This window comes from Nesoenas mayeri, assembly GCF_963082525.1.
Source record: "Nesoenas mayeri genome assembly, chromosome: 4".
Taxonomy (NCBI): domain Eukaryota; kingdom Metazoa; phylum Chordata; class Aves; order Columbiformes; family Columbidae; genus Nesoenas; species Nesoenas mayeri.
The window spans coordinates 52,960,580-52,972,986 of NC_137540.1; the positions used below are offsets into that span (position 1 = coordinate 52,960,580).

Genomic DNA, 12,407 nt, shown 5'->3' on the forward strand with positions numbered 1-12,407 from the left:
ACATTGCAAAATCACTTGCATGGAAAAGGTACATTTTTGCTCTTAACCTATGTACCACAGTATATAATGTTTCCCTGAAAGAACGCTGGGATTGAGCCTGTCTTTCCTTTGTTGATTTTCCCTGCATGGCTCTTCCAGTGACAGCTTGGACCACCAGATCTCTGTACCTCTTCAACCGTCAGAGACAGTGAGGTCTATATTCAAGCTTCCAGTCTGTCTAAATAATTTCTTCTTGCCCTACGCAGTGTTTTCCTATCTAAAATAGCTTTTGTATAACAAGCCAACAAAACTTAGTAAAATATATTGCTCCTGGCTGTGGCCAAGCTATCCCTCGAGCACTGCAAGGATAATTTCCTGTGACTTATGTTGCTTATCTGCCCATTCTCCAGTCTTCTCCAGCTAATTTGGATGCAGTTTTATTACCTTAATCCTAGTCTATTTTGCATGATGAACAGGTTTTACCTTCTTGTAATGATTTCTTTCTGGAATAAGTATATAAATACAAAATGAGTCCAAAAAGCAGTCTTGTGACACTTGTAACATTCTTCACATAATCAGTCTCTTTACTGCTCTGACCTCCAAGTGAATTTCTCGCCCTTTTTCTTTGTGATGACTGTTTTCTGTTTGGTTTCCTTCATTGTCCTGGTCTGCCTGGTGCCATCCTGACTTCTGTGGGTTTTTTTCGTATATTTCTTTTTCTGCGTACCACAAGCTGTTTCTGCTTCTCTAGGAGTAGCCAATATGTTCGGCCTGTATATCCAGCCTTCCATCTCCGCCACAACTGTAATTTTTCCATCAGGCAAAATGTTCTTGTGTTGACATCACATATACCAACCTGCGTCCCCTTCCCCTCCCACACCCCTCTCAGCACTTACACTGCCAGCTCTGTGTCACAGGTCTCCTTTGAGTCCCTGGTAGTTGATTTGGGGGTGGGAGAGGTGGTTGGCAGTTCTGCCCCTTGCTGCATGGCCTGGAAGCTCATGTCACCTCTCAGGGTGACATGAATGTGTGTCTTACCTAGACACAAAATTAGATGTCATTAAGACTTGAGCCATAGTAACCAAGTGAGAAGAGGGTTTCTATGTCACTGAGGTGAAGAAAAAAGGTCATTTTTTAAACATTTGTCAGTAGAAAGTCAGGCCCTTCCCATTCTTTCTGTTCATTTATAGATTCTGGCACAATAGAGAGGAAACAAATTACTCCATATTTAGCTGACAGCTTCTACCTCCTTCTTCTTCTTCTCAGCAGGAGCTTGTCTTACCACTCAACAATATATCCAGGATCGTTTCCATGGGATCCCCTGGACTGCAGAGTAGCTGTACAGCCTCTGAGAAGAGGGCTAGTAATGTGGTAGAAAAGGCAGCAGAGCTTTTGCAAATGCTAGCCATAGGAGGAAGATTAGCATTTGTGAATTAGCATCAAAAGGAAAATTGCCTCTAAATTTGTTTCCTCTAAGGGAAAAAAGTACTCTCCTTGTTCCTACATGCCAGAATAATTAGGGAAAAATCCTGGCTCCAGGATTCTGCAGTCACCGGCAGAATTCACATTCATTTCTTAACGCTAGGCTTTCCTCCCTTTAATTAATCTTACTTCAAAGAGTATCCTATAAATCCTTTGACATGTACAAATTGCTGTCTGTTCCATGACCCATTGGTTAAGGTTTATGGAAACAAAGCACATTGTTCGCTGGAAGAAACTCCTCCTTAAAAGTAGAGGTTTTGATGTAAGCTTTTACTATTAAGACAGTTCTTGAATTCTCATATATTTAGAAGAATTTACTGAAGAAAGAATAAATACATAATTTGATGAGTAATTCGGTAGCTTTGGGTTGAATGGGTCAAACAGTTGTGTTTAACAGACATCAAAGCTTTTTGTGATTGGGATCGTTTCAACCTATGGTAGTAAAAAGTTACTATCTTAGATCTTTTTCACACCAGAAGTGAACGAACTTGTTTTCAATTGCTCTTGGAATTAATTGAACCTTTGAGTTAATTAAGAGGATTCAAGTCAGAACAGCACAGGCATAAAACCTTGATTGCAGTCAGTTTGAGTGAGGGACGTACTGTGTAACTGTGCTTTGTCTGGAGTTGCAGGGCAAAGACATGTACCTTATACTGGAGAATGACATGCTGAACCTGATTGACCCCATGGACCGCACAGTTCTTCATTCGCAGCCCATTGTGAGCATCAGAGTCTGGGGAGTGGGTCGTGACAACGGCCGGTGAGTCTTCGCTCTCCTTATCTCTCTCAACTTGGTGCTGTTTCTGTCTGCTGATATAGAGTACACACACACACGGAGCACGTTAGCTATCAAACCTTTTCGTGTGATTGAATAGTCGTGTCCCAAGGGCTATGAGAGGATGGCAAATTCTTCTTTTTCTTGCTGGTGTTACTTTTAAAAATACATGCTTTTCATAGTTTGTCACTTATATGCTGCTTTTGATATACCTCTATTGAGCAAACCTTTCAGGTGAATTCAGCCAGGTGTATAAAATTGCACACACAACATTATTTTGGTTTAGCTATGTATAATACTTTTTAATATAAAACTGTTTTTTCAAGTATGTCCTGTAGTTCCTCCTGGCTGTGTGAAAGCGTGTCTTTCTGCTGGTCTAAGTTAAACGCATGGCACATACACTGACTTGGATGCATGTGTCTTCACTTTCTGGAGATGTTTAATTTGATCGAGGGAAAAAAAAAAAATTGAGGGAAAACCTATTATTTTAAGCCACCACTGTTACTTAAAGATCTTGATGCAAGAAAATTCCGAAGGGTGTTGCAGAAAACTGGGTTTGTCCCTGTAACCTGCCTGTCTGCGAGCTGGTGTTCCCCTCTGCCCTAGGGAGCAACCAGGAGCACCCTGGGGCCACTTGCTCCTTAGTTCTTTCCTGACCAGCGTCTCTTGGTAGCATCCTTCATGTCCATGTAACAGTGCTGTGGGGACAGGGTTGTGAAGGTGACTGATTCAGAGCGGGACAGCAAGCTGTCTTCCTGTCCTGTTGAGCTTTTGGATCTGTCAGAAACGTTTCGCTTCACATTGACTAATTTTAGGATCTTGGGGCAGTACCTGTCCTCAGCCATGGGTGGTAAGGATTGAATCATGCTAACAAACTGCTGCTTTTTGTCTCTGTGTTCGATTATTGAGATACTTGCAATCATAGATTTGTGGGGCTTTTTGTCTCAGAGTTTTGGTGGGAAATGTCATTTTGGACCTGAAAAATAGTTATCAGTGAAAGATTTTGTGAAAGTTATTTAATTCCTCCCCTAACAAAACAAAACAGTTTCTGATTATCTTTGGCTAAATTTCCAAAACAAAAGTTCGTAAGTGTTTCTGTGACCCAACTCCATCTTTCTACTTTATTTATTTATTTATTTATTTTACCATTTTTCACTTCCATGGGTGTGGATTTTTGAGAGATCTAAAAGGGCAAATCCGGTTTGAAATGGTGGGAAGTAAAAAGGTTTTAACTTCTTATGAATAAACCATTACAGTGCTTTGTTTGCCTCGGAAAATGAGTGCATGGCACATTTCCCTTCAAGTCAGACTTTGTAGTAGCTTGCTTTGGTGGGGAAATAGAGCATCTTTAGAGGCATCTGGTTGTGATGCAACTTTACTCAATAAAGAAAGCCAGCTTTGCTTTTCATTATTTTTTTTTAAGCACTGATAGTTCTTTTTTTTTCCAAAATATTTACGTATTTTTTTGGAAAACAATCCAGTTATATCATTTATAAAATAATATAATAAGTAACATTTCTCCAGGCTGGATACCTACTTCTCCTAAAGACAGAGCTGGTCATAGAAACGTGAATGTTGAAAGGGGATATTTAAGAGAAATGTGCATTTTTGCTATCATATAGCACCAGGAATGTCATAAGCTTTTGGTGAAACGTATCTGGGGGTAGGAAGCAATAGCAAAGTCTCCTAGAATAATACAAGCCCTTTCAGTAGGACAGGATATGGTGGGAAAGGTTGTGCGCATACAGGTTATTCTGACTTCTCCAACCTATGGATCTGCTGTGGTATTCCACACCATTTACCAAAAGCTGGGTGCAAGGCAGAGGAAAGTCTTTGATTTCCTTCCTACCCAGTTTCATGCTCTATCGGAGGGGGAACAAAGCTTAACTCCGGTTCTGTTGAGACTTCTGCAGAAACTCATGTCTCTATTAAGAAAAATAATTAGTTATGAAACATGTCAGTGAAGTACATGTCAGAGTTTCAAAACAAAACAAACTCAGTGTTCTCCCTCTTGATCATAAAAGGCAGAAGCTTCTTCTATACTTTTCCTGAAATTAGTAATGTCTTCTAATCCAAGAGCCTATATAATAAATTATACTGGATTTGTTGTGTAAGGTGGATTTAAATTTTAAAAAATTGTAGAAATGTATGTTTTTCTCAATTTGAGCTATTTTAACCCCATAACGATCTGCAAGCCCTCTTTTTAAACTCTGTTTTGCTTGTAGTAATATATTTGGGTAGATTTTGCTTTGGAAGATGAAAAGGTTTTCTAATGACACCTGAACAGGTGATTTTCTAAGTTATGCCATAATGAAAGATTGATGAAATACAGAGATCTGCTGATGAAAGTTTAATCTGAGGATGTGTCTGGTAACTCACCTCAAGCAGAAACATCTTCTGGGAGGCTGTAATCACTCTCTCCATACGTTACACTGTTCTCTTGACCTCTGAAGTTTCTTTCTGTAACAGTTCTGTGATAAGCAAAGGCTTCGTTGTTTTGTGGACTTCAGCTATGTGGTGATTTTTGTGTTTTGAAAGGCAGCATCCCTAGTTTTCAATTAATCAGTCAGTAAAATACCTTTGACCTTAAGAAAGGCTGGAGCGCCTTCATAAAATTGTGAACAAAAGCAGGTTCTCACAAATTGGTGGTCATGCATGTATGTGTATATGGGTAGGCTCTGAGTTCCTGTGTTTGATACATATATATGGGCATTAAAGGAAAATAAAAGTACTGAATCTGTCCATCCCTTTGCCAGAATTGGTTTTTTAGCTGATAACTGTGATTTTTAAGAGTAAAAGCCATTGTATTCTGTACAGTCTTCCTCTCCTGCTGTACTGAAAACTTGACAATTTATTTAGTATTATTTGTAAACAAAAGAAGTCCTCACACTTGCTTAAATAGTTCATTTCAAAATTGGTAAGGTCATTGCCACATGGAGGATTTGTGGTATCATGGGTGTATCGGTGAATAATTGTCAGTGCTGCATTTGCTTCTTAACAACCCACCCATCACATGTTTTTTCTTCTGAGTTTCAAAAGCATGTTGGAAAATATTAGCCTGCTGAAGCTGTAAAAGGGCGGTTGTTTCTACTCGCGAGCTGCTGGACTGCGCGTTAATCATTCCTGGGGTTGGGCTTTGTCCCCCCCTCTGACCGCTGGTTCATGCCCTTTGCTTTCTGAGCAGCGCTAACAAGGAAGAGAGAACAGGTAATGGCCCATCAGTTTTGTAAATGAGTTTCCCTTAGCACGTTTCCCAAATCCTTTATCTTCATTGCTCTTCTAACAATCCGAAACCTGCCTCTACCTAATTGCCTGAAAGATCAGGGTTTCTTCTCTACTGGTGTCTCCCTACACCAGCACTATATTCCAGGTGAAGAACCTGGGGGTTGGCTGACCAGGAGGGCTGGGGGGGTCAGGAGACAGCTGTGATGGGACTCAATGTGCAACTAGTTACTGGATGGTGTGGGCAACTGGCGTGTTGGACAAAATACGTAGTATGTGTCTTCGTTCATCCACTGCCTTTGTCACCACGTAGCACGGGTTTATTTGCTCTGTAGTTGTTGTTTTCCTGGCAGGCTGAGGAGGGAGCGTGGTTTTGCATGGTTCTTAAGAAACTGAGAGGAAGATTCTCTGATATTAGGGTTTTCTGATTGTATGCTCTCTGACTAGACAGTGTGAAAGCATTGCACTCCCTCCTCTGCCCTAATAATGCCCATTTTGACAGATGAGGGGGAGGATCTCTTCGTCTGTCTGGATGTCCATTGTCCTGCTTATTTGAACTGCTGCTGTTTTTCTGGACATCAGGGAATAAAATTAGGCTGGGAATGAAAAATGGGAGAAAGGGGGAAATGGGCAACTGGATTAAAGAAAGTCAGACAATGCATGCATCAAAGATGAGGCTCAAGCAGACTCCAAAAGGGAGAGCAGGCACCTGAATGGATAGATGCCCCAAGTCAGATGGACATAATTCTGTAAGGCTGGAAGAGAAGAAAGCCCTAACAACAAAACAGAAATTACCTGAGCTCTGGTATCTCATGAGCTGTTGGGGCAAGAGCTGGGGCAGGAACTGTTGGGCTCATGGGAATGAGAATATGGGACAAAACTGTGGAAAATTAAGAGGAAATGGTGTAAAGTGAGGGCTCAGATTCCTCAGAATATGGGGAATTAAAAATAATGTCCTATCTTGCTGTTTCAGCAGTTAAATAAAAATGGCCTAGTTTCAAAGGTGTTCAATGCCTGTACTCTTCACTGACTTCAGGAGGATCTCCATATGTTCAGTGTCTTTGGAAATCAAATGTCTAAATACAAATTAAGGAACCTGTCTCCAAACATCCAGAACTGGAAATTTTCACTTGAGCAACAATGCTACAGCAGGTTAAATGTTTTCTGTTTAGTTTTAAGCACGTGTCAAGCTCAGAGGGGTAGGGACATGTCAGGAAAGGGGTGAGTGGGGAGAGCTGTGCTGCAGGTCCCGAGCCTGTCTTATGGGGTTACAATCTGTATTTTCCAGCTGTGACTGGGTACTTACAGATACTACCCAGCTTGAGCCCCTGTCCATGTCTGTCACACGGACATGAGATTGTAGGAGGGATACCTGGCCTTAATTAGACGATTGAAAGTGAGGAGAAGTACAGACAATACATACAAATTTAGCGTGTTTGGGATATCCTGTTATATCTGTAATTTATCGTTCCTCTTTTCAGAAAATATTTCATGTGCAAGCAACACAACATCATGCTTCAGTGATGCAGTATGGTTTACAACTGCCTCATTCAGGGAGGTATTTGAGGTCTTTCTGCATTGCCTTCCCTTTGGGGTGATGACTGAATGTGCTCTGAGATTGAGTCTTTCTCCAGTGCTGTGAGAGAACCTTATCAAGGTGTACAAGATAATGAATAATAAACTTTCTGCATTAAAGAGACATGGTCAAGAAAAGCAGAAAATAAATTAAAACTGGCATGGTGCTTGCACCTGCTCTTCTAAAAAGATAACAGCCTTCAAAGAACGTGTAATTCCAGCTGAACTCTTCAAACTCTGAGACACCATTGATCAATATTTCCTATTCCCCTCGGGCCCTGTAACCTTGGAGTGAGGGTAAAAGACACTATGAGGAATCATGTAAGTAGGGCATAGGCGAGGAATTATGGGGGAGGAAAAGGATTTTACTGGCTTTTCTGACCCATATTCTTAGCTATTTTTTTAGAGTAATCTTTTGTTTTCTCATTTTTCCTGCGTCAACTGCATCTGAATATCCTTTTCTGTATGTTTTGATAGCATTTTCCCCTCTCATTAAAAAATAGTTTAGGTGCTTATTTATATAAAACTTCCCATTTACATCCATAAAGCCTGATATTACTGTTTGCAAGTGCAGTGTGTTCTAGGAGGGGGTAATGAAACAATACAGCTGTGAAAGGGGAAATCCAGTCGAGCTTACAGAATTAATGCGTTTTCAAGCAAATATAGTTAAGCGGGTGCAAAAAGCTGTATGTATGCCTTCTTACTTTGGTTAATGGAACTGGTTTATTTTGATTTCAGGATTTAACATGAAAGACGTGGTAGACTACAGATACGTTGAAATAGGCTGATATTAACTTGAAATACACAGACGCAGTTTTGCACCAGTGAATGGTTTTGTATTGTTTGTGGCTTCAGCTGTGTTAGGGCAACATCCCTCTATCTTTTCTGCTAATGCCACTAATGAGGTGAAAAATGATTACATGTGACAGTGAGGGATTGATTTTTCCATGCTACAGATGAGGCTTGTGAGCAGCTCAGGTGCTTGTTAACGATGGATTCACCCTTTGGCAGCAGCAGAGAAAGAAGGATGTGCTCAGGGAAGTTTTGGCCATGGAGCTGTAGATATTTGTTAACCTTTGAAAAGCTTAAATGCAAAACCAGCAGCTGAAAAGCATAGTACAATAGCAAGAGATTAGCACAAGAGCAGAGAAGTGTCATGGAGCAAGGGAATTGGGACAAAAACAGAAGAGAATTGTGAGGATTTCTGTGGGAGAGTTGGACAGGAGCGGAGCAACCCATGAAGGAGAGCTCAGGGTAGTGCTGAAGCATTTGCTTGTAAAGAAGTTGGAAAAATGGCAGGAGGCTTCCCTTCTTACTAGGAAAAACAACCAGACTACCACTTAAAATGTGTCACTTTCTCTGCTAGCAGCTTGAGCGTGGCAATGAATGCTTAGTCACCTTGAACAGAACCCTGTTAAGTATTCTACTGTATAATGTTTTTCTTATTCCATATTTGTTTTCAGGAAATGGTGGAAAATATTGCATATAATTTGGGAATTATATCTAGCGTTTCTTCTGGGAAGCAGGCTTTTTAAATAGCACTTGAAATTGTTCAACTGTAAAGCTTTCAGTTAAGACAAATGATATGTCTAAACCTGGACTACAAATAACCACTGTGATGTAGTCAGGTGTCTCAATTAATAAAAACTGTGACATATTGACTGAGTCCTTAGCTTAAAGTTTTCATACAAATTTGTGCTAGAAAATCATGACACTTTCCCTGTTTTTCCAGCTATCAAAGGCTTTAAGGTACTACGAGGGTGATGGGAGAACTGAAGTGGCTGTCACTCAGGTCCCTCAAGAACAGCTGGAGCCACATGTGGAAGTGTCTGCAGCTCACAAGAGCTACTGACTGCCAGTTGTGGGGGGGAGATCTAGTGCTTTCTTCTATTATTGTTTTCACTGTATGTTAATCAAGGAGATGCTACATCCAGGCTGGATTCCTATATTTAACTGCTGCTTTAACTCAGTGGCACAACAGTGATGCAAGTGATGCAAAAAGCAGCTGCTCTCCTGCTCCATAGCTGTGAACAGAAAACCTCTGGCTCTCAGGCTGTCTGCAGCCCTCCTTGTTTTCAACACCTGATTAGAAGCTTTGGTCTTAAGTGACCACGATCCAAGGTGGTTTAAACTTACCTGATTTGATTCACCCGATTGTGCACTTGGGTGCATACACAACCTGTTGCTTCCTCTCAGCAGAGGCTATGCTAACAAAAAATAGCATCCTCCTTCCAAACGAGTTGGAGTCGATCGAAGGTGCCGGCCTTTCTTTCATTCCCTTTATCTTCAGCAGCGCTTGAAGTTAGACTCTTAGTCACACACCTGTCAGATGACATGTGAACTGCAGGGACCGTGTATAGGGCAAGCCACCTGTGGAATAAATTTTCACAAGAGAATTAGGCTTTGACAGCCTTATGAAGGTTGTTAAATGGTATCCAGTCAATAACACTTCTCTTATAAAACAAACAAACAAACAAAACTCTGTTTACTGTATTCTTTGTTCTCATCTCAAAACCTTGTCTAGTCTAAGGCCTCTGAAGCAGATGAGAGAAAACCAAATTAGTCCACTAGTGATTTCATTTTGCTAGTCTTATTTATATTGAAGCTGTTTAGTTACTGGTAAGGTGAACATAAAAAAAAAAAACAAACCTTCTGAGGGGAAAAGCCACAAAGAGCGTAGACAGCTGAAGAAAAGAGTAGTGTTTTAAGAAAAGTTGGGATAAGAATACTTATCCCAATACAAGCAGTGTGCTGGCCAAGATATTCAGTACAGCTCTTTGTTAACTTGATTGTAGTGTGTTTGTACAGCAGTAACAGACATTTCTGTTGTGTGGTGGCTTAACTGAAAAAAACAACCTTTTGTAAAACTATGCTTATTGTTTCCTATTGTTGTCAAAAATTTGACTTCCTAAAAATTGTTACTGTACAGGGCAAATAATTTATGAAAAAGTAATTCAGAGGAGAAAATTTACTGTGCAGTGGGAAGGGTTTCATTAGATTATTTCTGTTACATCACTTAATGAAATGTGGGACATTCACAACTTTCTAATATAGCAAATTAAAAAGCAAAAGTACAGACAAAAAATGACCTGTCTCTAGCTCTTCTTCTTGTCCAGTTTATGCCTGTACTGTACAGGTGGGTTAGAGAGAGGTAGGATGTTTCTATATATGCCTTTACTGTGTAAATATTTATATCCACCTACATAAACACACTTTTCATATTTGCATGAGTATTATACCACTGAAGGTCTTCAGGAACTTGGTATATGCTATAGTTAAATAAGGTCCCGATTTCACCCTGTGTCTGTCTCTAAGCAGAGTCACAAGCCTGACTGAACTTCACTGGAATAATATTGTGGAATGTGCCTCTAAAACATAAAAGGATGCTCTGGCTATCAACTTACCACTTCAATTATTTAAATGTCACATCTGCCTCGGGATGATTTTCCATGTTTGCTACTAGCTGATTGCAGTTCGAATATTTATGTGTGGTAGATCTTTATGTAAATCATAGCATATACTGTCTTATCCATTACATGTATTTAGAAGGCATTTTTACTTCAGGCTTTTAATTCTGAGGATGGTGTGTTGGCTTATTTCCTAACATTGGCTCCGCCAGGGAAAAGGGCTTTTGTCAGTGGGATTTAGCACAATTTTCCTCTGGCAATGGAGGTAGATTGCCTACTGAAGTTTCTTTGATGTGTGCAGATTGATTAGCAGAAACATAAACACTAATGTGAGGAAACTAAAAGATTTTTTTCAACAGATAATTCAAGTGTCTTAAGCAGGGTTTTTTACTGACTTCTTTTTAATTTAGAAACTGAGTTTTATGGGCTTCTGCATTTTTTCAAGAAGAAAATTGCGCTTAATGACATTGAAAAATCTGTGTGCATTATATCTCCTGTGATGATGGTCTACTTCACATAAATGCTATTCATCTTAATGCCATAAAAATAATTTGAATTTATGATTTGAATGATACATTAAACATAGAAATTGTCTCTAAAATGTCAATATTTTACTGCTTGAAGTTCCCATCTCCCCACCTTGATTAATGTCAAAGCTGGCTGGATGTACACTTTTGCACCTCCTAGGTCTGACCAAATTCTCCTTCTAATTGATGGGAAGTTTTATTTTAACTTCAGCATAAATTGGATTAGTCCATAAGTTACTAACGTGGACCTGGAAAACCTGGGTACTGCTCAGCAAAATTAATGTAATATATCTAGGAGAGGCAGGACGGTGTAAATGTTATTTCTGTAACAGGACTAGGATTCTTCTCATACAAGAACAACATGGCAGCTGAAAAGTAAGGAGCCTTGGAAGAGTGTGAAAGAGTGTGAGGTGTGTGAGGTCAGGCAAGGTGGCTGCCTTCAGTAGCTGACCTGGGATTCTGCTGATCTTGGAGTAAGTGAAGTTTTCCACTTCAGACAAGCACCTGTGGAGATGAGCTTTCCTGTGTTGTGGGATGCCTGTTACTGACACAGAATCACAGAATGTTAAGAATTGGAAGGGACCTCAAAAGATCATCCAGTCCAATCCACTGGAGCAGGAACACCTAAATGAGGTTACACAGGAAGGCGTCCAGGCGGGTTTTGAATGTCTGCAGAGAAGGAGACTCCACAACCTCCCTGGGCAGCCTGTTCCAGTGCTCTGTTACCCTTACTGAGAAGAAGTATCTTCTCATACTTAAGTGGAACCTCCCATGTTCCGGTTTGTACCCATCACCCCTTGTCCTATCACCGGTTGTCACTGAGAAGAGCCTGGCTCCATCCTCGTGACACTCACCCTTTACATATTTATAAACATTAATGAGGTCACCCCTCAGTCTTCTCTAAGCTAAAGAGACCCAGCTCCCTCATCCTTTCCTGATACAGGAGATGCATGTGGCAGTGTTTGGGACAGTGCTGTATTTATCAAGAAGATGCAGAAAGAGGAACTGTAGCTTGCTTAAAGAATATTTTTTCAGTAGCTCAGACTGGGAGAGTCCACTTGGGTCCTTATGGCCTGTCCTCTGAAATTGCAGACAATCTCATGACAGTTAAAAGTCCTTGTTTTGGCAAACTGGTCACAGGTGTAGTTCAGCTTGCTAAGGATTTATTGATTTGCTTTTGCTTTGTAGTCGTGTATCATCAGTCTTTCTTCAATGATTAAGAGGTTTATTTTCTACGTGTTCCTTTTGGTGGTGTCTGAAGAACCTAAATAAACTTTACATGGGTATCTCCAACAGTGCAGATATACATTGAAGATAAAATGTACCCACACCTGCAATGACACAGATGCATTAAGGAACAGTTTACTTGTTTACTTATTCACTTGGGGTGGGGGACACTGGTGTATTTTATTAGGAAAATTGCTTTTCATCTCTGCTTTT

General features: G+C 40.3%; 1 protein-coding gene across 3 annotated transcripts in view; it reads left to right on the plus strand.

The window, feature by feature from the left end:
• Window positions 1-12,407, plus strand: part of APBB2 (amyloid beta precursor protein binding family B member 2) — a gene marked incomplete at both ends in the record, with an annotated part of 102,301 nt that overhangs the window by 61,548 nt on the left and 28,346 nt on the right. For 2 of the 3 annotated variants that reach the window (XM_080344390.1, XM_080344391.1), the window contains one exon: window positions 2,094-2,221. In XM_080344390.1, the coding sequence (XP_080200516.1) occupies window positions 2,094-2,221 (128 nt within the window). Of the gene's footprint in view, window positions 1-2,087; window positions 2,222-12,407 lie in introns of all 3 variants that reach the window. The other variant, XM_080344389.1, reaches the window with a different exon arrangement.